At 38.0% G+C, this 27,143-nt stretch overlaps 1 protein-coding gene across 1 annotated transcript in view; it reads left to right on the top strand.

The window, feature by feature from the left end:
• FOXN2 (forkhead box N2) overlaps nt 1-27,143 on the top strand; it is a 71,515-nt gene that overhangs the window by 27,850 nt on the left and 16,522 nt on the right. The window contains exons 3-5 of the mRNA XM_011935853.1: nt 3,573-4,123; nt 17,532-17,632; nt 21,111-21,175. Coding sequence (XP_011791243.1) covers nt 3,587-4,123; nt 17,532-17,632; nt 21,111-21,175 — 703 coding nt within the window. The 5' untranslated portion in view covers nt 3,573-3,586. The remainder of the gene's footprint in view (nt 1-3,572; nt 4,124-17,531; nt 17,633-21,110; nt 21,176-27,143) is intronic.

The raw sequence follows: 27,143 nt of genomic DNA, 5'->3' as shown, positions 1-27,143 counted from the left end.
TTAAAATAAGTTTTTTATATAATTTTTTAATTTATGTATTTGTTTGCTATTTGTATTTAATATGTGAGAAAAGATCATTTGCCTATTTATCCATTGTGGTGGACTTAGTATTCTAAGTGGGTAGTGCTCTGTCTACGGTTGTAGCACCCTGAACATGTCTGATCTCATCTAAATGGATAGTTCTCTAAAGTGCTATATAAGGATAGTTTAGAAACAGCTTTTTTTCCTTCTTGCAAACACAATGACAGTTCAAACCTTACTAAGATGATGTCAGTACTTGGTTTTTAATAATGTCAGTACTTGGTTTTTTAAACTTTGCTTGGATTAACACTCTGTAACTCTTTGGCTTATTTGTTGCCATACTATTTCTTTACATCTTAAAGTAATGAAATTTTATTATAAACTTGTAATTCAGAGGAATAACATACTTGCAACCATTTAAATTACTTATGAGAAAATTTAGTCAGTAGTTATCAAGAAACTGATTTTTTGAGTATGTTACATTAATAAAACTCACTATTTCTGTTTTAAGTAGTATTGCTAAAAATGCAAGTTACTTGAGCGGTTGAGAGTGACTCTAATGGCCAGAAATTTGAATATTGAACTTAGCCTTGTTTATAATTTTGGCTCTGCTTTTTATTAGCTTTAGTACCTTAGGGAAATGGCTTACTTCATTTCCATTTCCTTATTCTTAACAATGAATTTCAGTTTTTTTTATTGTTACCACTTAGGATGTTTCCTACCATTAAGCATTCATTTCCAAAATAAATTAACTCTAAAAGGCAGTTAGTGCAGCATTTTATAAAATAGACATACAATTTGTATTATGAGTTCATTTCTCTCTGAAATAATTATGATTTGAGTGTCTACTCATACTCAACATTTTGATAAGATTCATTAGGAATACAAAAGCAAAAGACTCTTATCCCAGCTGGGCATGGTGGGTCATGCCTGTAATCCCAACACTTTGGGAAGCTGAGGCGGGAGGATTGCTTGAGGCCAGTTGTTTGAGACCAGCCTGGGCAACCATAGCAAGACTTTGTTTCTATAAAAAATTTAAAAATTAGCTAGGCATGGTGGTATGTGCCTGTAGTCCCAGCTACTTGGGAGGCTGGCACAGGAGGATCGCTTGAACCTAGGAGGTGGAGGTTACAGTGAGCCATGATACCGCTACTATACTACAACCTGGGTGACGGAGTGAGACCCTGTCTCTTAAAAAAAAAAAAAAAAAGACTTACTCCTCATGGAATTCACAGTTGGAAAGGAAGGACGTATATTGAACTAAGGAGTAGTTCAGAGTAAGTAGAGATGATGCATTTTAAAGCCTATGACATAGAATCTGTAATGTAGTAAAATCTCAGCAAATGTTAGCCACTGCTGTTTGGTACTTCCTAATTTTTAGATGTAATGACAGATAAATGGAGATTTAAGTGACAAGGCAAAAGTGAAACATTAGAAATTAATCACTGCCTTCTTTAATTGAACACTGGGTACACTAAAGAGTGGGGTTTTTTTGTTTGTTTTTTAAGGAAACAAGACACTATTCAACCTTCTCATTCATCATGTTTTTAAGTCTCTATGAGTAGAGAGACTTTGGTGATAAAATGAATAATTTGATCACTTATATGGTACAGGATATCAGTTCTGAATACATTGTGTGCTCATATATATGAATGCTTATGTATGTGGTTTTCGTAAGAGATTGAAACAGAAGCCAAATCTGTTATCGTTTGATCTTTTCCTTTTTACAGTATCGTGATGTTTCAAGTTATGGGTGCACAGGAGAGAGATAAGAACTGGATATGGAAAGAATGCTTTTAAGATTTAAAATGAATAGGATTTGAGTCGTTGGTGCTCATAGGTGTTGTGTACATACTGTTGCCAGCACATATTGTGGTTAGAATTTTGTTTCTGGAGTCAGTCTGCCTGGATTTTAATTCTGACAGTTCCACTTATGCTTAACCTCTCTGATTAATTTTCCTCATCAATAAAGTTGAATTAATAATAGTGCCTACCTTATAGGGTTTAATTGACAGTTAATTGAGATATCATATGTAAATTATTTAGCAAAATGCCTGGGCGCTAAAGTATTATCTAAGGCTGTTGCTAATGGAGTGCTCTGAGGCTAACTACTTCTGGTGGTAGCTCCCAGAATTCAGATAAACTGTTCTACATCTAAAATTAACCAGTTTTCTCTTTTACATAACTGACATAAAAAATAGAAATAAAATAAAATTAGCCAGTTTTCAGAATTCTTGAAGTAACCTGCCATCTATGTTCTAAGCAAAATAAAACTCTGGAGGTACCCCCTCCCCCCATTTATTTCAGCTACACAAGCATAAGTGGGTTGAATAGGATAATAGTTGGTTTTTCACTGAATTTAGAAATGAGTTATCTTTGTGAGCCATTGAAAATTAATTAAATAGCACATTAGCCTATTGCTTTCTTCTCTGGTCTGTTATTCTCTCATGATAAAATTTTTGAATAGAACGGTGTTTAAAATGCAAAACAAAAATCATTTGAGAAAATAGAAATGAAAAAAGAATAGTAACAGCTATTTTTCGCTCTCCTTGAAAGTACAGGGACAGTTCAGACCTTACTAAGAGAATGTCAGCCTTGAAATGTCAGTACTTGAGATGATATAGAATGCAGAGTTTAAAAGTACTGGAATTTTAAAAAGAAATGATAAACTTATAGTGAATTTAATTTAGCTAATAATAAATTTAGTGAATAAGAAATGTTATCTTGTTAGACTTTCAGAAATATAGAATAGAATGGTTGGTAGCCAGATATGGGTGGTGGGGGTAGGAGGAGGGTGTAGGGAAGGGGGAAATGTTAGTCAAAGATTACAAAGTTATGGTTACACAAGAGGAGTAAGTTCTAGTGACCTGTTGCATAGCATGGTGACTATAGTTACTAATAATGTATATTTCAAAATTCCTAAAAGAACATTTAAAATGTTCTCACCTCAAAGAGAAATAAGTATGTGAGGTGATGGATAAATAATGAAATAAAAATGTTATCTCTTTTTAGTATGATATGCTGTAAAAATAGTATACATAGTTCCTTTTTATAGTAAATATTTGAGATTTGAGGAAAGGGTTTATTTTAAAATATTGCTTGAAATTTCAAATGTATTATTTTCAGGATTCAACTCTTTGTAAAATCATAGATTTTTAAGATACATATGAAGTCTTATAATTCAAAGAAATAGCCTCTTTAAGTATTTATACTGTTTTAAGTATTAATAGCCACTTCCTATTAGGCGATTAGTGTGGGCTAGGTACTTAAGTACTAAGTATTTAAAATGCATTGTTTAATTGTGTTACTATCACCCATACACCTGGTCCTCTAAAGCTGCACTTTATTTATAGCCACTTCAACTAATATAAGTTATTTTCCTTGTATTATAACCAGTAGTATCTTCATTATACAAATGTGATGCTTAAATATTATGTGGGATAATTGATAGCAAAATTTCTCTGATTTGGGGATATTTACATATGTATTTTCTTTTTCCCAGAGTTTAAGAATCTAAAGTATTACATTGATAATTGTTTCCTTTGTTGCAGAACTATAAGAGTAAATGGGTCCAGTAATTGGAATGACTCCAGATAAGAGAGCTGAAACCCCAGGAGCTGAAAAGATTGCAGGATTAAGCCAGATTTACAAAATGGGAAGCTTGCCTGAAGCTGTTGATGCTGCCAGGCCAAAGGCCACTCTAGTGGACAGTGAGTCAGCGGATGATGAGCTCACAAACTTGAACTGGCTTCATGAAAGTACTAATCTTCTAACAAACTTCAGCCTCGGAAGTGAGGGTCTTCCAATTGTTAGTCCATTGTATGACATAGAGGGAGATGATGTGCCATCTTTTGGACCAGCTTGCTACCAGAACGCAGAAAAAAAATCAGCAACTTCAAAGCCCCCATACTCCTTTAGTCTTCTCATTTATATGGCTATTGAGCACTCTCCAAATAAATGTTTGCCTGTCAAAGAAATTTATAGCTGGATTCTGGACCATTTTCCATATTTTGCTACTGCACCAACAGGCTGGAAGAATTCTGTTCGACATAATCTGTCCCTGAATAAATGTTTTCAGAAAGTGGAAAGAAGCCATGGCAAGGTCAGTGTTTATGAATTACATTTGAGAGGTGGGGGAACTAATTAACATGGAGCCCTTAAAATATCTGCAAACCGGGGAGACAAAAAGTAATCAAGTCGAATCACTTCAGCTGAACTGAATTATATTAGTTCATCATTTATTTTTGCTTGAGATGTTTTAAAATTTCTTAAATATTGATATAAATTTAGCAGAATTATGTTTTGTCTACTATAGGTACCTAGATTAGTCTTTTTATTATTTTAGCTCTTTGTTTCTGGTTTCTGTAGTGTTCCTGTAACTATCAGTATTTGATTCTTTATTCAATATGATAATCTCTGCCTTATAATCAAAGTATAGATCATTTAAATTAATGAAATTGATATGGTTGGGTTTAAATCTATCACCTTGCTATTTATTTGATTTTCTTTTCCACTTTTCCTGCCTTTTTTGGGTTGAGGTATTCTTCATTTTGGGTTTTGTTTTTTTGGTGTTTTTCTGTTTTTTTTTTTTTTTTTTTTTTTTTTTTTTTTTTTTTTTTTTTTTTTTTTTTTTTTTTGAGACAGTCTCCATCTGTCGCCCAGCCTGAAGTGCAGTGGCACAATCTCCGCTCACTACAACCTCCACCTCCTGGGTTCCAGCGATTCTTATGCCTCAGCATCCAGAGTAGCTGGGACTACAGGTGTGTGCCACCATGAGCAGCTAATTTTTGTGTTTTTAGTAGAGATGGGGTTTTGCATATTGCCCATACTGGTTGTGGAACTCCTGACCTCAAGCACCACCCACCTTGGGCTCCGAAAGTGTTGGGATTACAAGTTTGAGCCACTGTGTCCGGCCAAGGTGTTGTGTGTGTGTGTGTGTGTGTGTGTGTGTGTGTGTGTGTGTGTGTTATGCTTCAATTTTATCTCTACTATTGGCTTATTATTTATTTATTTATTTTAGTGGTTGCTATATGGTTTTCAGTATACATCTTTAATTTATCATTGGTCCACCTTCAAATAATATTACACCATTTCACTTAACTGGCTCTTTACAGAAAAGGTTGCTTGGCACCTGATGCCCTACTGGATTAATTCCTTTTGCCTGAAGAAGGTTATTTAAAATTTCTCATTATTCAGTTTTGCTGGCAATGGTTGTTTTAAACTTTTTTTGTGGTGTGCGAGTTTAGAATTCTAGGTTAACATTTTTTTATTCTGTGTATTTTAAAGATGATTTGTTGTCTTCTGGCTCCCATAGTTTCTGGTGAGAAGTCTGCTGTCATTCCTATTTTTGTTTCTCTGTATGTAGTGTTTCTTTTTTTAATTGCTGTCTTCAATATTTTTTCTTTATCTCTTTATCACTGCTTTTCAGCAGTTTGATTATAACGGGCCTAGTTGTGGTGTTCTTTATTTTTATCTTGCTTTGGTTTTTCAGTGGTTCTTAAATATATGGTTTATTGCCTTTCATTAAATTTAGGAAATTTTTGCTCATTATCTCTTCAAATATTTCTTTTGCCTCACTCTTACTTTTAGGACTCCAAGTAAAAATATATTAGACCATTTGCTAGTTGTCTTACCTCTTGATTGCTTTGCCCTTCCCCAACTCTTTCTGTCTTAGTTTGGATAGTTTTTATCGATTTTTCTGTAGGTCCACCCTTTTTGTTCATTGTGTTCATTCTGTTGATAAGCCCCAGTGAAGGACGTCTTCACATTTTTAATTTCTAATGTTTTCATTTTCCTTTTAAAAAAGTTTCTGTCTCTGGTAAAATTCCCCACTAGATCCATAAACATATTAATTATAGTTATTATATAATGTCTGTCAGTTTCAATATCTGGTCTGTCTCTGGGTCTGGTTTTGTTGACTGTTTTAATCTCTTGTTTTTGTATGTGTTTTATAATTTTGGATTGAATATCAGACATTGTAAAAGAATGGCAGGGACGGAAGTACATAATATTTCTACCCAGAAATAGGCATGCCTCTACTTCTGTCAGGCTGTTAGTGTGAACAGGTATTGGTCAGTCTAGTTAGTAACTGAGAAGAGTTTTGAGTGTTTGTGGTTGCAGTAATTACCGTCAGTACACCACAATCTTCAGACTCTTACAGAGATGGACTGCCAATACTTTGTGTTTAAAAGCGAGGTCTGGAGTAATAGATGATTTTTTTGTCTTGGCATTAGTGCTACAACTTCATCTTCCAGCTTGTGCCACATTTGAGGGTGGGAGAGAGGTAAGATAGTTCTCCCTGTTGCCCTTCCTACAGCACTAGATTGCTATTGCTTGTTACTTGGAGCAAGGCTTTTGGAGGGGGCAGAGTGGGATCCTTGGTTCTTCTCCAGCATTAGTCTTAAACAGGCTCAGGATGCCTGTGCCTCAGGTGTGAGTCTTTCTCTGCCTTCCCCAGGAGCAGATAGTCTCTCCATCTACTCAGTATAGAGTCTAGAGCTGCATTCCTCAGTAGCAAAACGTAAACTGTTTCATGCCAGGACCATCTCACCACTGCACTTCAGCCTGGGCAATAAAGGGAGACTCTGTCTCACAAGACAAAACAAAAAACACTGGATTCAACTTTGGCCAAGTGCAGTGGCTCACACCTGTAATCCCAGCACTTTGGGAGGCTGCGACAGGTGGATCACTTGAGCCCAGGAGTTCGAGACCAGCCCGGGCAACATGGCAAAACCCTGTCTCTACTAAAATTAGAAAAAATTACCTGGGCGTGGTGGTACACGCCTGTAGTCCCAGCTACTCAGGAAATGGAGGTAGGAGGATTGCTGGAACCCCTGGAGATTGCAGTGGGCCGAGATTGTGCCACTGCACTCCAGCCTTGATGACAAAGTGAGACTCTGTCTCAAAATAAAAAAATAATCTGGGCATGGTGGCTCGCACCTGTAATCCCAGCACTTTGGGAGGCTGAGACGGGCGAATCACCTGAGGCTGAGAATTCAAGACCAGCCTGACCAATGTGGAGAAACCCCATCTCTACTAAAAATACAAAAAATTAGCCAGGCGTGGTGGCGCATGCCTGTAATCCAACCTACTGGGGAGGCTGAGGCAGGAGAATCGCTTGAACCTGGGAGGCGGAGGTTGTGGTGAGCCTAGATCGTGTCATTGCACTCCAGCCTGGGCAACAAGAGTGAAACTCTGTCTCAAAAAAATAAATAATTAAAAATAAAAATAATAAAATGTGACAGGCTCCATCCTGTGAGGTGAGATGTAATATATGAACTCTTACCTTTGGCAGAGCACAGAAATGGCAGTCGTAAAAGAATGTAATAAAAAAAAAACACCCAAATTTTAAATCAAATTATTAAAGACCAAATGTGAGCCATCATGACAGCTTAGAATCCCTGACCTTCCCAGAAGAAGAGTCTGCATCCACTAGCTAGGTCTTTTTCCAGTGGCCTCCATCTGGTGCTCCAGAGGACTGCAGGCAGGCCCAGAGGTGTAGGAGAGAAACCCTTATGGATGAAGACAGATGTACAGAAACTGCCAAGGTTTAGGCAAAGATAAAGTCTAGAGTTGCATTCTTCAGTAGCCATTTATCCACATATGGCTAGTGGTTGGCATATTGAACAGCTATAGGATATTTCTGTCATCATAAACAGTCCTTTTAAACAGTGCTGTTTTAGAGTTCAAGCCAGTTTCCTGCTCATTCCCATTATGGTAGAGAAACTCAGCCTATTATTACTGGGAGGTCTTGGGCAAAAGTGAGTGACTACTCCCTTTCCCAATGGCAGCAGTTCTCTGTATCATCAGCAGATTTGAGCATGAGCAGATTTTCTGCCTTTCTTCTAGTGGCACATGGCACATTGCCTTATTAAATATGGGGATAGCTAGGTTTTATACTTTTCTTTTAGCAACAGCCATCCTTTGCCTGGGACTAAAATGGGCGAAGGATTTTGCCTCTTCCTCAGTGGCAGACAGCTTTTGCTTTGTATTAGAGAGGAATCTGGGATATAGGCAAATTTGTGTCTGTCCTACAACACCACCTAATCTTCACCTTGTGCTTGTTCAAGATCTAGAACATGGATGATCTTTGCCTAAACTTTGGCAGATTCTGTATATCTGTCTTCATCCATAAGGGTTTCTCTCTTAGGCTTCCTGGCCTGCCTGCAGTCTTCCTCTGGAGCACCAGATGGAGTCCAGTGGAAAAAGACCTTACCTAGTGGAGGCAGACCCTTCTTCTGGGAATGTCAGGGATTCTCAGCTGTCATGCTAGCTCACATTTGGTCTTAAATAATTTGAATTAAAATTTGCGTGGTTTTTTTTCTTACATTTTTTTACTACTGCCATTTCTGTACTCTGCCAAAGGTAAGCATTCATATGTTGCATCTCACCTCACAGGATGGACCCTGTCACAATTTATTTTATTTTTTTATTTTTTTAATTTTTTTAATTTTTAATTTTTTTTTTTTTTGAGACAGTCTCGCTCTGTCACCCAGGCTGGAGTGCAGTGGCCGGATCTCAGCTCACTGAAGCTCCGCCTCCCGGGTTCACGCCATTCTCCTGCCTCAGCCTCCCGGGTAGCTGGGACTACAGGCGCCGCCACCTCGCCCGGCTAGTTTTTTGTATTTTTTAGTAGAGACGGGGTTTCACCGTGTTAGCCAGGATGGTCTCGATCTCCTGACCTTGTGATCCGCCCGTCTCGGCCTCCCAAAGTGCTGGGATTACAGGCTTGAGCCACCGCGCCTGGCCTATTTTTTTTATTTTGAGACAGAGTCTCACTTTGTCATCAAGGCTGGAGTGCAGTGGCACAGTCTTGGCCCACTGCAACCTCCGGGGATTCAAGCAATCCTCTTACCTCCATTTCCTGAGTAGCTGGGACTACAGGCATGTACCACCACGCCCAGGTAATTTTTTCTAATTTTAGTAGAGACAGGGTTTTGCCATGTTGCCCGGGCTGGTCTCGAACTCCTGGGCTCAAGTGATTCCCTGTCTCAGCCTCCCAGAGTGCTGGGATTACAGGTGTGAGCCACTGCACTCGGCCAAAGTTGAATCCAGTGTTTTTTGTTTTGTTTTGTAAGACAGAGTCACCTTCTATTGCCCAGGCTGAAGTGCAGTGGTGAGATGGTTCCTGGCATGGAGTTTCAGTTTTAAAAAGTAAGGAGGCAAATAGTTAATCATAATACAAAATAGAAAAAAATATAATAATAGTAACATGAACAAAGTCAGAGAGGAGTTGATTAATTATTACCTAGCACAGTGGTCCCCAAACTTTTTGGCAGTATGGACTGGTTTTGTGGAAGACAGTTTTTCTGCAGCCTGAGGTGGGGGCATAGGATACGGTTTGGGGATGAAACTGTTCCACTTCAGATCATCAGGCATTAGATTCTCATAAGGAGCGCACAACCTAGATCCCCTCACATGTGCAGTTCACAGTAGGGTTCCAGCTCCTGTGAGAATCTAATGTACGGAATCTGACAGGAGGCAGAGCTCAGGTGGTAATGCTTCTCAACTTCCACTCTCCTCCTGCCCTGCGACCTGTTTCCTAAGACGCCACAGACGTGTACCAGTCTGCAGCCTGGGGGTTGGGGACCCCTAACCTAAAAGATTTGGGAAATTTTTATGGAAAAGTTTGCCTTTGAAGCGTGCTGTGTGAAAAAAAGAACAGGTTTTAGAAGGGTAACATATGCCAAAGGGCAATGGTATATTCTGCTGGGAGTTTGGGGCAGTAGGCATATTCTCTGTAGGTGAGGAATGTATGAAAACAGGGTGGAAAAGCAGAGTGATCCAGAATAGAAGTGTGGTGAATATCATGCTAAATTGTTTGGACTTCAGTTTTGAGAGCAAACCAGTGAGAGTTTTCAAGCCAGGAGCATGATAGAGTTTCCCTGTATTTGACTTGTGACAGTGTGAATGATAGAGCAATGTATTATCTTAAACAATATCTGAATTCATTTACCAAAGGAATGTCACAGTTACTAGTACCATGCAAACGGAGATAGTTTCAGTGAAGATGTGGGATTTGAACACTTTATAATCACTGCCCTCCTTATGTCTAAATCCACTGACTTCTTTTCTGTTCTTATTTAACCTAAAACTACGTTATATGATATGATTAGCTCTGGGAATTCATCTTTTCTTTGATTTGTATAACACTGTGCTTAATTCTTTGTTTACTTGCCTGACTCTCCATCTTTTTCTTCTACCACTTGCCATTTAAACTTTAGTGTTCACTATTTTGTCTTTTTTGCTAATTTAGTGTTTTCTTAAATAATCTCATTAATTCCCATGGCTTAATATGTCATCTGTAATCTAATGACTTCTAGATCTTTCTCCTGAAGCCCAGACCTGAATTTGCAACTAATTATTAGATCTGGAGGTATCTCAAATTCAGTGTGTCCAAAATTGGACTTTATTCCTCTCTCTTCTCCTAGGATCTATCTGGGTCTCTGCTAGAAATCTGACTCATCTTGGGTGCCTGTTCTTTGCAATGCCTAAGCTATTTGAATGTCAAATTTGAAAGGATTGTAGGTATTATCCTGATGAACTTCCTTATTTTATAACAAAAAAGTGAGATAGGTGGTATTAATTGATCCTGGTCTACAAAGCCTGTCAAAGCCAGGGGTTAGACTCTAGAAAAAACAGTGTCTAGTAGCACCTATAAATACCTACAAGTTACTTTCTGATTCTGGCCATTTTTTTTAGTTTCTACCATGACATTGGCCTTAGTTCAGGTCTTCCCCTCATTTCTCATCGAATTGAACTATTATATAAGTTGAGGAGTCAGCATGAAGGATTGGGTTCGGTTGTGTTCCTAGATTCAGATAGATGTGTGAATTGGTAAAGATAGACTCTCTGAGCCTCATTTTTATTTCAGTTTTTGTAACTAGTAAACTTTAGTAAATATGACATACTAAATAAAAGCCAGACTTGTTAATATGGTTTTCAAGACCCTCCCCAGTTTGGCCTCTGCCTGTCTTTGCAGCTTTTTTTCTTCACTACTCCATGATCTGCCCCCACAAGACTACTTGCTATTGCAGTATACTATAAATAGTCCTTGTTTATTTTGTTCCTCTATCTACACTGCATTTTCATAATTCACTGTCAGTGGAGATAACACTTCCTCAAAGCCCAGCTCAGAAGTCACCTCTCAAGCATTTCCTGCTTTTGTGTACTCATTTTGTGTTTTTGTAGCATTCTGTTTGTTACCTTTATAATATACATATCCCAGTTGTGTATAGATTTGCTTCTCCCGCTAGGGAGGATATGAGAGCTCTCTGAGGTCAAGACCTTAGTAGAATGGTCACGTGTGTGTGTGTGTGTATGTGTGTGTGTGTGTCAGAAAGAGAAAGGGGAGAGTGATATTATTTAATAACCTTTTAAAAGCTCAGCATCTTTTTTTTCATCTTAATGCATAATTCTCTTTAATTGTGATGTGGATGAACATTTAGGTTTCTAATTTTTTTTTTTTTTGAGACAGAGTCTCACTCTGTCGCCCAGGTTAGAGTGCAGTGGCACACTCTCGGCTCACTGCCAGCTCTGCCTCCCAGGTTCATGCCATTCTCTTGCCTCAGCCTCCCGAGTAGCTGGGACCACAGGTGCCCGCCACCACACCCGGCTAATTTTTTGTATTTTTTTAGTAGAGACAGGGTTTCACTGTGTTAGCCAGGATGGTCTCGATCTCCTGACCTTGTGATCCGCCCACCTCAGCCTCCCAAAGTGCTGGGATTACAGGCGTGAGCCACCACACTTGGCTGGTTTCTAATTTTTTGTTATAAACACTGCTATAGTGAAAATCATCTCCCTATCCTTCATTCTCTTTGCCTTCTTTGAAATTGATCCCCCTTTTATTCTTTTTCCTCTATTACTTTGGTATTGTTATCCTTTTTTTTAAACACTATACGTATTTCATAATTATTTTGTATAGTCTCTGTTTAAATTTACCCTTATAGCTACCAGTGTCATTGTTTGCTATTGTTTATGCATTTAGAATTTCCTTAGTGATTTTGTTCTTGAATTGTGTCACTTAATTCTTTTTTTTTTTTTTTTTTTTTTTGAGACGGAGTCTCGCTCTGTCGCCCAGGCTGGAGTGCAGTGGCTGGATCTCAGCTCACTGCAAGCTCCACCTCCCGGGTTTACGCTATTCTCCTGCCTCAGCCTCCCGAGTAGCTGGGACTACAGGCGCCCGCCACCTCGCCTGGCTAGCTTTTTGTATTTTTTAGTAGAGACGGGGTTTCACCGTGTTAGCCAGGATGGTCTTGAACTCCTGACCTCGTGATCCGCCCATCTCGGCCTCCCAAAGTGCTGGGATTACAGGCTTGAGCCACCGCGCCCGGCCCACTTAATTCTTTTATACTTTCAGAACTATTGTGTTTATACTTATGATGGTACATAAAAGGTAACCATCTACTAGGTACTTTGAAATACAGGCAGGGATAGAGGTTATGTGGCGAGATTACAGCTCTAAGTTTGGAATTTATCAGCATTGCTTCTGAGTGGAAGAATCTAGGAAAAAGATGGTGTAATGAAGCCAAGGAAGCTAAGCTTAAGTGTGAATAGCCAAGAGTGTCAAATATTTCAGAACACTTGAAAATGATTGGCTAAGTTGTTGAAAAAGTAGCAGCCAAAGGATTAGGATTCAAAATACATAATAAGTGCTCTGCTGGTCGGGCGCAGTGGCTCAACGCCTGTAATCCCAGCACTTTTGGAGGCCGAGGCGGGTGGATCACGAGGTCAGGAGGTCAAGTCCAGCCTGGCCAACGTGGTGAAATCCCATCTGTATTAAAAATACAAAAATTAGCCAGGCGTGGTGGTGCGTGCCTGTAATCCCAGCTACTTGGGAGACTGAGGCAGGAGAATCGCTTGAACCCAGGAGGCGGAGGTTGCAGTGAGCCGAGACCGCGCCACTGCACTCCAGCCTGGCAACAGAGTGAGACTCCGTCTCAGAAAAAAAAAAGTGCTGTGCTGATAAATATTTTAACAACTGTCTAGGGATGGGCTGTTTAGCTTTTGCAGATTTCCATAGTGTAATATTTCCATCATGGCCAATTTCAAACTACCAATATCATGTCATTAAATGTGGAGTTGAGAAGCGATGTTTACTATCAAGAGTATACCATTACATAGAAGAAACTCATAATTCAGTAAGAAAATGAAAATCTAATAGAAAAATGGGCAAGTATATGAATAGGCAGTTCACAGGGGAGGAAACAAATAGGCAATAAACATAAACAAAGATGTTTATCTTACTAGTAATATGTGTAAGGGACATACAAATTAAAAGAACAAAAAATGCTTTTTTATCAGAATTCAAAAATTTTAAATATTTGATAATATCAAATCAGATGGGGACATGAGTAAATATTGATACTTTCACACCATTGATAGGAGTATGTTAATATGGCCATTCTTGAGGGCACCCTGGCAGTAGTTACTAGAATTAGAAATGGGCTCTCCTTTGATCTAGCAGATCATATTCTGATTTCTCCCCTAGAGTAGCATTCATACTTGTACACAAGAAGATGTGTGTGAAAATATTCACAGTGGTATTATTTTTAGTAAAATTTACAAAACCATATGTCCAATGGTATGATTTGTGGTAGTACTCAAAAGGGAATTGGTCGCTTCCATACTTTTTAAATGTATACATTTTTAATGTAATTAACCTGAGTGTTTTGAATTTTCAGCGAAAGGAAGAAATTAAGGAAGTAAGAGCTAGAGAATGGGAAAGGATGTAGTCCAGAGTATAGGTAGAATTGATAAAGAAAAGGAGAGAAATCATCTTACAATTTTAAAAAAGGGATAAATATAGAAATGGTAATATATTGGCATAAAAATTAGCAAGCTGTCACCACAAGTCAGGGTCGGGGGGAAGGAACTTGTAAATCGTCTTCAAAAAAATCAGTTAACTATTTTGCCTAAATGTCTGAGTTTTAGACAGAAAGAGATACATTCAAGTAGATTTGGGAATACATGTGGATTTTATTTTATTTTATTTTATTTTGGTGAAACGTTTCTTGGGTCAGTGACAGAATGACAGTATTTTTCTTCCAATCTGTGGAAGTCAAATAAATTATACTTAGTTGCATTAAATGTTAGAATTGGATTTGGCAAGCTTGACAACACTTTTCTGATGAATGGCTGTTATCTAGAGATGATAATCCCAATCGAAGGTAGAGTGGCAAGGTCTAGATCAAACTATGAAGTGGTAATGATACTCAGCCAGCTGATACAGCTGCTGATTAGATTTTTTTCTCCCTATCATCAGTACCATTTTTACCCTTCTGAAAAGACAGTCTAATAATCCTGGTTTGGTATTTATTGGTCTCTGGATTTTAAATTTGTTAAAGTTACATATGGTTGTCTTTTGTTTTGGTTCAGCTTGCTTTGGTTGGGGCTTTATGTTTTAAATGTTAACATCTGGCTGGGCACAGTGGCGCGTACACCTGTAATTCCAGCACTCTGGGAGGCTGAGACACGAGAATCACTTGAACCTGAAGGCAGAGGTTGCAGTGAACCAAGATCGTGCCACTGCATTCCAGCCTGGATGACAGAGCAAGACTCTGTCTCAAATTTAAAAAATAAATAAAAATAAAAATTGGCCAGTCGTGGTGGCTCACACCTGTAATCCCAGCACTTTGGGAGGCTGAGGTAGGTGGATCACTTGAGGTCAGGAGTTCGAGATCAGCCTGGCCAACGTGGTGAAACCCCATCTCTACTAAAAATACAAAAATGAGCCAGGCATGGTGGTGCACACCTGTAATCCCAGCTACATGGGAGGCTGAGGCAAGAGAATTGCCTGAACCTGGGAGGCGGAGGTTGCAGTGAGCTGAGATCGCGCCACTGCACCCCAGCCTGAATGACAGAGCAAGGCTCTGTCTCAAAAAAAAAAAAAAAAGGTTAACATCCAAGTCTTGTATGTATTCTTCTAAATTTTTATAGAACCCAACTTAAACATTATTACTGTGAGATTTTAGCTGGGAAACATGGAATTAAAATTTTTCCTAGTGTGGTAAAATTTTAATCAGTTAATTATTTTTAACTCAGAGGTTCTAAAAGCCACTGAAAATCATTACCACTTTATAATTTTGTCTAGGCCTTGCCATTTTGCCTTCTTTTTGGTATTAGACAAGGTGAGCAAGTCTATTAAAATACACAGATATAATGAACGTTGCCTCTTCTCCCAATCTAGTCTTTACAACTTCTGTTAAGTCTTTTCAAAGTTCACCTTTTAGTATATTCAACATTTCTTCAAAACCTTTAGCAGTTCTCTACTAAGTAAGTTCAGAAGTCTTAGAGTTCTAAAATGCGAAATAATAAAATGAGAGAATGCTCATTTCCTGTTTCCGTTGCACAGAAGACCATTTTGTTACAGGCAAATTTAGTTTTAAACAGTACTTCTAAAACTTTTATTATTTGTATTCTCTCATCTAAGCTCAGTAATATAGGAGCAAAGGTTTTAAGTGGAAAATTAGTTAAAAATAAGTTTCTTTTTGCTGTGGACTCTAAAATGTAGATTAGCAAATACAGAGTTTTATCTCTTGTTCATGATAGTTCATGAACAGACCCAGTGAAAGGAAGTGCTGCCATGGTAACATAAACCAGACTGTTACTTGAGACCATACTCAAGATACTTAACTGCCCTGAAACTGCACGTTTTCAATACCAGTTTTTCCAATTTGCTGTTTCAAGGAAATAGCAACTCTACTGTGATCAAAACAATTTGCAGTCCCCTCACAATAGAATTTGAAAAGTGGACTTGAACTAAACAATTTCTAGGAGTGTAATCTCAGGAATTCCAAGGTAGAGCGTGGCTAGCATTATTAAAATAATTGTCTTGGTCTGTGTATGAAAAGTAACGCATGCGTATCTTTTCTATATGAAACTGAATTGGCTTTGGGGCAAAAGGTGTTATAGGTGCTAACAAAAGGTGTTATAGGTGCTAACTTTTTAATTCTTTTTTTTTTTTTTTTTAAGACCCTGTTTCCCTCTGTCACCCAGGCTGGCCTCAGCCTCCTGAATAGCTGAGACTGTAGGCGCACACCACCACACCAGGCAAATTTTTCTGTTTTTGTAGAGACAGAGTTTTGCTATGTTGCTTATGCTGGTCTTGAACTCCTGAGCACAAGCAATCATCTGCACCGGCTTCCCAAAGTGCTAGGATTACAGACGTGAGCCACCACACCTGGCCTGGTGCTAACATTTTCCCTGTCATCAAAACATATTTATCATTTGGTCCGGGTAACTGAACATATAGCTAAGTTAAGTTTCATTTAATCCAAAAATACATTTGTAAAACTTGTCTTTTCTTGAAAAAGAAAAAAAAGAAAATGTCAAATACTTGTTCAGTATAGTTAATGTGATATCTTGCTGCTAAACACCAGAGAAAAGTTTCTGCTGATAATCCGGTGTGTTTCTTTCCTTATGACAGTGTGGTATGACAGCCATGGTTTTTCTCTTTCTTCATGACAGTATGGTATGACAGCCATGGTTTTTCTGTTTACAGACATTGCCAGCATGGTAAAAACTGTCTTACACTCAATTGCTACACCTTTCCACAGGCAAAAGGTTTTATTCTCTCCTAAATTTATTTTATCCCTTGTTTTTTTACCATCTAACTTTTGCCTTTTTTTTCAAAACTAATTGGTTTTTTCTTATTGTTGGTTTTTTTTCAAAATTCCCTCCTCTGTGGAAAGTAAAGGAGTAGGAATATACCATTATTCAACCAACATGCTGCAAACCCTTACGTATGTCACTTTCAGAATGGCCCCTTAATATTCACCTATTTTCCAGCTATGTGTCTCTTGCGGATAAATCCTCTTATTTGAATCTCATTACAATTCAGTGAAGTGGACTGCATTGTTGTTTTACTTTACAGGTAAAATGTAAATGAGAAGTCTGACTCTCAAAAATTAAATGATTTGCCCAATATCACATAGCCAGTCAATAAGTAGTGATAGGGACCTCGGTTTTTGAACCTATGTAACAGTGTTCTTTCATTTTGCCATTCAGCTATAAAAATTATAACACAATACTCAGAGATAAAAGAGCCTCAGTAATAGACTAATATTACCTTGAAAAAGACTGTGGGAAATGGAAGGACTCTGGAGATCATCACATTAAATCTTAATAGCAATCACAATAGCTTATATCATAGGAGATTTCATACATGCAAAAAGGAGTGTGAGAATGGGAAACAAGTAAATTTTGTTGTTATCCAAATCATTGTTAATGTAGTCGTAAAGGTAATTTAAATTTTAAGAAAGAGTTTTTGAAGTAGAAAAGGCGTAATATAAAACCAGAAACTAATAACATTTGAACCTCACTAATCTTGTGAGTCAGAGGAAGGTGACTTTTAGTCGCTACGGTGCACACATAGCAAGCTCACTTCAACCTTAGTTTCAATACTCAAAAGGTACTAGAGATTATTTCCCCCTGCACGTTTATTTAAAACATTTAGACACTGATTGTTTATGTATAAAAGTTCCTAGTTATTCTTGTGCATTTTATTCTAGGTTAATGGAAAAGGGTCCTTATGGTGTGTTGATCCGGAATATAAACCCAATCTTATCCAGGCACTGAAGAAGCAACCTTTTTCTTCAGCATCTTCGCAAAAGTAAGGATCTTCCATATAACTGTCAGTGGTGATTTATAGGATTTCATTGTGTGAGACGGAGAAACTTAAAGGTCTAGGGTATTTTGTTTCTGTTTTTTTATTGTATAAAGAAGTATTTATGTTTTATTTAGTTTTTAGTTTTTGTTTCTGTTTTTGTTGTTTTGTGAGACCAAGTCTTACTCTGTCACCTAGGCTAGATAGAGTGCAGTAGCGAGATCTCGGCTCACTGCAACCTCTGTCTCCCAGGTTCAGGTGATCCTCCCGTCTTGGCCTCCCTATTAGCTGGGACTAAAGGCACGCACCACCACTCCCAGCTAATCTTTGTCTTTTTAGTAGAGACAGGGTTTCACCATGTTGACCTGGCTTGTGTCCAACTCCTGACCTCAAGTGATCTCCCATCTCTGCCTCCCAAAGTGCTGGGATTACAGGCATGAGCCACCATCCTTGACCCGTTGTTTCTTTTCTTTTCTGTTTTTTTTAAAGAAGTCTTTATGGATAAGACATTAGCCTAAGTTAGTTTTCCTTATGGTCTAATTTGTGTTTCTAGAAAACAGGAAATTGGTTAGTTGAGAACATACACTCTGGGAAATATAGTCAGTACTGAATATGTTATAAGTAAACCCTAAAGAAAGTTGTAATATAATTTCAGCTACAAACAGATCAGATCATTTTAATTGTCTGCAATACGAATGCTAACCTAAAAATGAAGGAAATTAAAAATATATTTAAAATTTTTTAATAAGATGATTAAGTTTGTCATAACATTTTATATACATATGTAGGTTTCTTTTTCTATTTTAGGGGTTTTTTTAATAGTACTTATAATATTTGAAAAGTATGTTCAAGTCTAAAAATTTTAAACATTTAGCAAATAAAATAATGCTTTGAACTTTGTTTTTATTTTTTCTGGTAAATATAATTGTACTGTATTTGCTTATAATTTTCCTTGGCTTTGTTTTCAATCCCAGTAACCCCTATTGATCATCTAGCTTCCTCATTTTAAGTTAAATCTGAAAATACCCTGACCTTCTTAAATCTGATTTTTGTTTCCTTTTTCTAAAGCAGACTTTAGAGTCTTCTACAATTTATTATCTACCTTCATTTGAACTGAAAATCCCAGATTTGGTTAAATTACTTTTAAGGGTAGTTTATAATGGCTAACTTGTTTTTTTAAAAATTTAAAAAGATTTTTAATAAAGTAATAAATGGAAATTTTTAAACATATGCACAAAAGTAGAGAGAAAGTTATAATGAACTCCCAGCTGCAGCAATCATCAACATTTCATATAGTGGTTAATTTGAATTATTAAAGTATCATTAGATAACTTGCTGAGGAGTGGTTGTAGCTGAAATACAGTAAATAGCTGGGAAGGCTGAAGTTGAAATATCAGTAATATATTCACTCACTGAGATTTTAAGCTTCTTTACCATATTTGTAGATTAGATGGATCATTATCAAAAGAATAACTGAGGATTTATCTTTATGAAATGAAACCTAGAAAAGAAGTTACCAGATTTTATATTCTCATTTGGAAATTGATATCTTTATTAATTAATTTTGGTTATTATGAGGCATTCTAAATAATAATTTAGAAACTAATGGTAAGTTCTATTGATGTTCACCTATGTGTTTTACGTAGCTGCGTTGGTTTTTTCTTTAACTGAAGATTAAGCCTGGGCAACATGGCGAAACCCTGTCTCTACCAAAAATACAAAAATTGGCTGGGCATGGGTAGTGCACACCTGTGGTCCCAGCTACTCAGGAGGGTGAGGTGGGAGGATCGTTTAAGCCTGGGAGGCAGAGGTTGCAGTGAGCCAAGATGGTGCCACTGCACTGCAGCCTGGGTGACAGACTGAGACCCCATCTCAAAAAAAGAAAGATTATATGAAAGAATTGGCACCATTTTTTCTAAACCATCACAGATATATTTTGCTGTCTTTGATATATTGCACTTTCATGTTTCTATCTTTTAGCCTTAATTATAAGTTTAAATGTTAAAAGTGATCTTGTGGCTTTAAAACAAGATAAAAACTGTAGTTGGGCGAGGTGGCTCAAGCCTGTAATCCCAGCACTTTGGTAGGCCGAGGCCAGTGGATCATCTGAGATTGGGAATTTGAGACCAGCCTGGCCAACATGGTGAAACCCTGTCTCTACCAAAAATACAAAAATCAGCTGGATATGGTGGCACGTGCCTGTAATCCCAGCTACTCGGGAGGCTGAGGCAAGAGAATTGGCTTGAACCCAGGAGGCAGAGGTTGCAGTGAGCCGAGATGGCGCCACTGCACTCCAGCCTGGGCAAGAGAACGAGACTCTGTCTCAAAAAAAAAAAAAAGATAAAACCTACAACATAAGGGTTATATATAACCATTGACTTTAAACCCTTAATATAAAATGAAACATTTTCCCCTTCATGTTGTTTGGCAAAATAACAGTTCCATCTGACATGCTTTTTTGTAGCCTTGCACATAAGAATTTGTAAGTCTGAGGAAAAGAGTGAGATACAGTATATGTAAAACTATGAATAGGAAATAAACTTTTAAGTTAGTTAACAAATAGATTTTTTCATACTATCATAAATTCCAAAGAAGAGAAGTAGTTTTTCCCAAAAATATTTTAATTCTTGGATTTAAAAAAGAACTGTTGATGTCTTCCCATGAATATAGAAAGTTTAATTTTATATTTATTAATAAAATCAGGAACATACCTGTTTGCTGTCAGTACCAAGTGTTCCTTAACCATGTGTTTTGGTAAATGCTTTTATTTCTGTGGTAATACCTGTATTAGTATTACATCAAACTTAGGCATCCAATACAAAACCAAACAGTAACTATTATGTATTATCTATTGTTCCAGGCATTTTAAATGCATTATTCTTATTTAATTATCACAACAGCCTGTGTGGGAGATTTAATTATTCCTGTTTTACAGATGAAAAAACTAAGAGATTAATTATTTTGCCTAAGAACATCCAAATAGTTGTGATTTAATTTTGGCTCCTATGCTCTTTCTGCTTTGGCAGACTTTCTAAATTGAGTAGTATTAGCAAAGAAAACAAGGTAATAGTTTGTTTTTTATGGTACAAATTAGCTGTATTTGTGACTAAGTTGTGTAACAAGTGAAATAGTTGGGTGCAAGTGGCTCACGCCTGTAATCCCAGCACTTTAGGAGGCCAAGGCAGGTAGACTGCTTGAGCCCAGGAGTTTGAGACAGCTTGCACAACATGGTAAAACCCTTTCTCTACCAAAAAAAATACAAAAATTAGCCAGACATGGTGGTGCATGGTCGTGGTCCCAGCTACTCAGGCAGCTAAGGTGGGAGGATCACTTGAGCCCAGAAAGTTAAGGCTTCAGTGAGCTAAAATCACGCCACTGCACTCCAGCCTGGGCAACAGAGTGAGAGAACCTGTCAAAAATTAGGGGGAAAAAAGTGAAATAAAAATTTTTGTAAGCACATTTGCTTTTTCTTTTTGTTTTTCAGTGGTTCTTTATCACCTCACTATTTAAGCTCTGTACTCAAGCAGAACCAGATGCGAACCCTCAGAGGTATGTGTGAATATCAGTACAGTCATGCACCACACAACAATCTTTTGGTCAACAATGGGCTGTGCATATGATGGTGGTCCCCTAAGATTATAATGGAGCTGAAAACTTTCTACTGCCTGGTGACCTGGTAGCTTGTTGTAACATTGTGGCACATTTACTGAAGTTTGTGGTGATGCTGGTACAAGCAGACTCACTGCACTGCTAGTCATGTGAAAGTATAGCACGTAGTTATGTACATACATTAATACTTGATAATGGTAATAAACAACTGTGTCACTAGTTTGTGTATTTACTATACTTTTTACTGTTTTTTTTGAGTATACCCCTTCCACTAATTAAAAAAAGTTAACTATAAAAGCCTCATGCAGGTCCTTCAGGAGGTATTGTAGAAGAAGGTATTGTTATAGGAAGATGACAGCTACATGTATTTATTGTCCCTAAAGACCTTCCAGTGGGACAAAATGTAGAGGCAGAAGACAGTGATATTGATGATCTTGACCCTGTGTATGCTCAGGTTAACGTGTGTATTTGTGTCTTTGTTTTTAACTAAAAAGTTAAAAAAAATGTTAATTTAAAAATAGAAAAAAGCTTATAGGTTATAAGTAAAATATTTTTATACAGCTGTATTATGTATTTTATGCTGTTATTACAAAAGAGTAAAGTTTAAAAAATTAAAAAGTTAAGTAAAAGCTTACAGTAAACTAAGGTTAATGTATTGTTAAAGAAAGAAAATCAATTTAGTGCAGCCTAAGTGTATAGTGTTTATAAAGTCTACAGTAGTGTACAGTAATGTCCTAGGCCTCTACATTCACTCACCACTCACACTCTCTGACTCACCCAGAGCAATTCCTGTCCTTCAAGCTTCATTCATGGTAAGTACCCTATACAGGTGTACCATTTTAAATATTTATGTAGTGTTTTTGTTGTACCCCCTTTTTTTTCCCCTGGCAGAAACTAATAGAGCATTTACTGTACCTTTTCTATGTTTAGAGACACAAATACCGTTTGTGATACAATTGCCAATAGTATTCAGTACAGTAACGTGGTGTACAGTTTTGTAGCTCAGGAGCAATTGGCGTGTAGTAGGCTATACGATTTAGGTTTGTGTTAAGCACACTCTAGGATGTTCACACAATGACAAAATCACATAACAGTACATTTCTCAGAACATATTCCCTTCATTAAACAAAGCATGACTGCATTTTTTTTTTTAAGAGATGGCGTCTTGCCGTGTTGCCCACACTGGTCTTGAATGCCTGGGCTCAAGTGATCTCCTGCCTAAGCCTCCCAAGTAGGTGGGACTACAGGCACACATGACTGTATTTTAAATCATAAAAAATTCAGATAAAAATTCGGGGTATTTGTTGTTGCCATTTAACATTTTTCTATTTTAAAAAGTATTATATATTTGTTATAGGAGATTTGGGCAATAAAAACATAAAAGAGAAAGTAAAGTCATTTATACCATTGTTAATATTTTGTTTTATTTTTATTTATTTATGTATTTATTTTGAGACAGGTTCTCACTCTGTCACCCAGGCCAGAGGGCAGTGGCACAGTCCATGACTCACCACAGCCTCAAAATCCTGGGTTCAAGCCATCCTCCTATATCAGCCTCCCAAGTAGCCAAGACTACAGGTGCCATCACACCTGGCTAATTTTATTGTTAACATTTTGATATAGTTCCTTTGGGGTTTTTTTGATGCCGTATATGTGAATAGATACATTTGCATGCATGTATGTACAGGGACACACACATAAGCACACACATACTTTTTCTCCAAATACTAGATTCACACTGTGTATATAGTTTTGTATCCCATTTCCATTTATTTTTATGTGTATTTTTCATTGAAAATAGGATTCAATTTTTTAGTAATATCAGTAGAATTATTACCTTTTCAGGTCTATCTTAGACTAGAATAGGGGTTGGCAAACTATGGCCATGACCATATCTGGCCTGCCATCTGTTTTTGGGTGTCCCATGAGCTAAGGATTGTTTTACATTTGTAAAATGGTTGGAGAAAACAAAATCAAATAACAATAACATTTCAAGACTATGAAAATTCGTTGCAACAGAGACCTACATATTGTATCCTGGGTTTTGCCTCTTAGCATGCAAAGCCTAAAATGTTTACCTTCTGACCCTTTACTGAAGAAGTTTGTCATCCCTTGAATTACAATATACTTGAAGATATTTCGCCTATAGGTTATTTAATCTGAAGAACTTTAATTTTAAAAGGTAGTAAGTTGACTTTTTAAAAACGTATCAAAATTCTGAATTAGTGGGGTTTTTTCTTCTTGTAGATTAGTAATATAGTAAAATCAGTTTTTCTAGTGTTGCTTTGGAGCCTAGAGACATTTTCATAACCTTTAAAAATAGAAAATTTTGGGTGAAAACCTTTCTGTGTATCAGAAATATTTTGGCTCTTTGGAACTATACTAAACTGAGCCTCAGAAGCAGTGTGCTGATATCTTTTAAAATAAAGGAGGAAAAGAATATGAAAAAGTTCTAGAGAACCCTGCAAAGAAGTTAAATGGGTAGGGGATCTGTTTCAGATAATGTTCTGTCTTAACATAAGACAAATATCTGTGTTCCTGTTACCGACATCAGTAAATGTAGTTTCTCTTTACATTTAGGTATTGCCAAAACGCCTTTATCTTTGTATTGCCTCAAAAAAGTCTGACACTTATTCTCTAAAGCTTAGTTTATATACATATTTTGAGAACATTTTCTTTGTGAATTCCGGAGTTTACTTAAAATCTTTTCTTGCTCTTGTTCTATTCTATATAAATTCTTTCTTTGGGGAACAGACATTTCCAGGAGTTTCTCCTGCTAATTTCAGCTGCATGTTTTTCATTATTAGGGCACAGGTACTTCTTCTTCATCTAATGACTTATATATGTTATGCATCATCTCTCTGATGCTACCAGCACCTTACCTCCATTCCTATATGCATGGGTCTTAGGCCTGTTCCTCTAGTAATAATTAACTTAGTAGGGAGGTGGTTGGTATTCTAGGTTAAAACAAATGCACATCTGTCCTGGAATATAATACAAAATTCTCCATGAATTTTAAGGGAAAAAAACACAAAACCTCACAAAAATTTAGGAAATTTTATTTTTGAACTTGGTTGTTTTGGGGTGTATTTCTGAGGAAATTTTCTCTTGCCTCTTTATATTATTTCTAGAGAGAAGTTTAAGAAACACCAAGTGGATTAGACATTCATTACAGCTAATACTGTTGAGCCTCCTGCCAGACTCCTTGTGCCAGAAACTGTTGTAGGTTCCTTGGGATATGCATAGATGAGGCCTGCTCTTAGAAAATGTATACTTTGGCTGGGCACAGTTGGTCATGCCTGTAATCCCAGCACTTTGGGAGGCCAAGGTAGGTGGATCACTTGAGGTCAAGAGTTCGAGACCAGTATGGCCAACATGGTGAAACCCCATCTCTCCCCATCTCTACATGTGGTGGCACATGCATGTAATCCCAGCTACTCGGGAGGCTGAGGCAGGAGAATCACTTCAACTCAGGAGGCAGAGATTGCAATGAGCGGAGATCTCACCACTGCACTCCAGCCTAGGCGACAGAGTGAGACTCCATCTCAAAAAAAAAAAAAAAAAAAATTGGTGGAGAACACCTGATTATCAATGATTTGTCCAAGATACAACCTCAAACTCTGTGAAACAAAACTTCTCCCTGGCAGAGAGAATCATAACAATAGAGAAAGTTGTCTGGCAGTTGCTAGGAATCTGTCTGGCATGTTGATATAGACCAGGTAGATGTGGTCATTAGCCCATGTTGATGTAGACCAGGTAGATGTGGTCATTAGCGTGGCAAAGCAAATATAGAAGTTTAAGAGCGTATTTAGCATAATAAGGACTTTGAACATCCTCCTCTGCCTAGAACAATTAATAAGCCTTAAGTTGCTTACTTGATGCTTTGCATGCATTATCTAATTTAATCCTTAAAACAACCTTCTGAGGTATTGCTACCCCTCTTTTACAAATAAGCAAACTGAAGTTCGGGAAGATTAAGTAACTTCTCAAGGTCACACAACTAGTAAGTGGCAAAGAAGGATTCAGATTCAATAATTCTAATTTCAAAGCCTGACTCCTACTAGATAAGTGGCACTGGGAGACCTGCTGAAGAACTTTAAATAGTGAAGTGACATTGTCAGTTTTATGTTTTATAAAGATCACTTAGGTGTTATGGTTGGCATCCAATATTAAAACATATATTCATCTAACACTTCACAGAATCATTTACTGGTCATTATATTAGAGCTACCTTTAGACATATAAGACTAAGGCGAGAGATCAGGCTTAGAACTCCAGAAACTGCTATCAGCCTAAACAGGTGCAGCAGTGTGTTTGTTGTCTCTTGATCAACTTACAATAACTAATTTCATGTGACAATATCAGTGTTACAGCATTGTATAATAGATAGCAGGAGACATAGGATTCTCATATTGAGATAGCAGAACAGAATTTTGTTTGGTTTGTCTGCATTTTCAACTGAGGTACTGGGTTCATCTCACTAGGGAGTGCCGGACAATCGGTGCTGGTCAGCTGCTGCAGCCCGACCAGCCAGAGCTGAAGCAGGCAGGGCGAGGCATCGCCTCACCTGGGAAGTGCAAGGGGGAAGGGAATCCCTTTTCCTAGCCAGGGGAACTGAGACACATAATACCTGGAAAATCGGGTAACTCCCACCCCAATACTGTGCTTTACCAAGGGTCTTGGCAAACGGGCACACCAGGAGATTATATCCCACACCTAGTTGGAAGGGTCCCACGCCCATGGAGCCTCCCTCATTGCTAGCACAGCAGTCTACGATCTAACAGCAAGGCAGCAGCGAGGCTGGGGGAGGGGTGCCCACCATTGCTGAGACTTAAGTAGGTAAACAAAGCCTCTGGAAAGCTCAAAGTGGGTGGAGCTCACAGCAGCTCAAGGAGGCCTGCCTGTCTCTGTAGACTCTACCTCTGGGGACAGGGCACAGCTAAACAACAACAACAACAACAAAAAAGCAGCAGAAACCTCTGCAGACGCAAACGACTGTGACAGCTTTGAAGAGAGCAGTGGATCTCCCAACTCGGAGGTTGAGATCTGAGAAGGGGCAGACTGCCTGCTCAAGTGGGTCTCTGACCCCTGAGTAGCCTAACTGGGAGACATCCCCCACTAGGGGCAGACCAACACCCCACACCTCACACGGTGGAGTACAACCCTGAGAGGAAGCTTCCAAAGCAAGAATCAGACAGGTACACTCGCTGTTCAGCAATATTCTATATTCTGCAGCCTCTGCTGCTGATACCCAGACAAACAGGGTCTGGAGTGGACCTCAGGCAATCTCCAACAGACCTACAGCTCAGGATCCTGACTGTTAGAAGGAAAACTAACAGGAAGGACACCCACACCAAAACCCCATCAGTATGTCACCATCATCAAAGACCAGAGGCAGATAAAACCACAAAGATGGGGAAAAAGCAGGGCAGAAAGGCTGGAAATTCAAAAAACAAGAGCACATCTCCCCCTCCAAAGGAACGCAGCTCATCGCCAGCAATGGATCAAAGCTGGACGGAGAATGACTTTGACGAGATGAGAGAAGAAGGCTTCAGTCTATCAGACTTCTCAGAGCTAAAGGCAGAATTATGTACCCAGCGCAAAGAAACTAAAAATCTTGAAAAAAGAGTAGAAGAATTGATAACTAGAATAATTAATGCAGAGAAGGCCGTAAACGAACTGACAGAGATGAAAGCCATGACACGAGAAATACGTGACAAATGCACAAGCTTCAGTAACCGACTCGATCAACTGGAAGAAAGTATCAGTGATTGAGGATCAAATGAATGAAATGAAGCGAGAAGAGAAATCTAAAGAAAAAAGAAGAAAAAGAAATGAACAAAGCCTGCAAGAAGTATGGGATTAGGTAAAAAGACCAAATCTACGTCTGATTGGGGTGCCTGAAAGT

This window comes from Colobus angolensis, unplaced genomic scaffold (assembly GCF_000951035.1).
Source record: "Colobus angolensis palliatus isolate OR3802 unplaced genomic scaffold, Cang.pa_1.0 Scaffold15, whole genome shotgun sequence".
In the NCBI taxonomy this organism is placed as follows: Eukaryota; Metazoa; Chordata; class Mammalia; order Primates; family Cercopithecidae; genus Colobus; species Colobus angolensis.
This window is presented reverse-complemented; position numbering and strand designations above follow the sequence as displayed.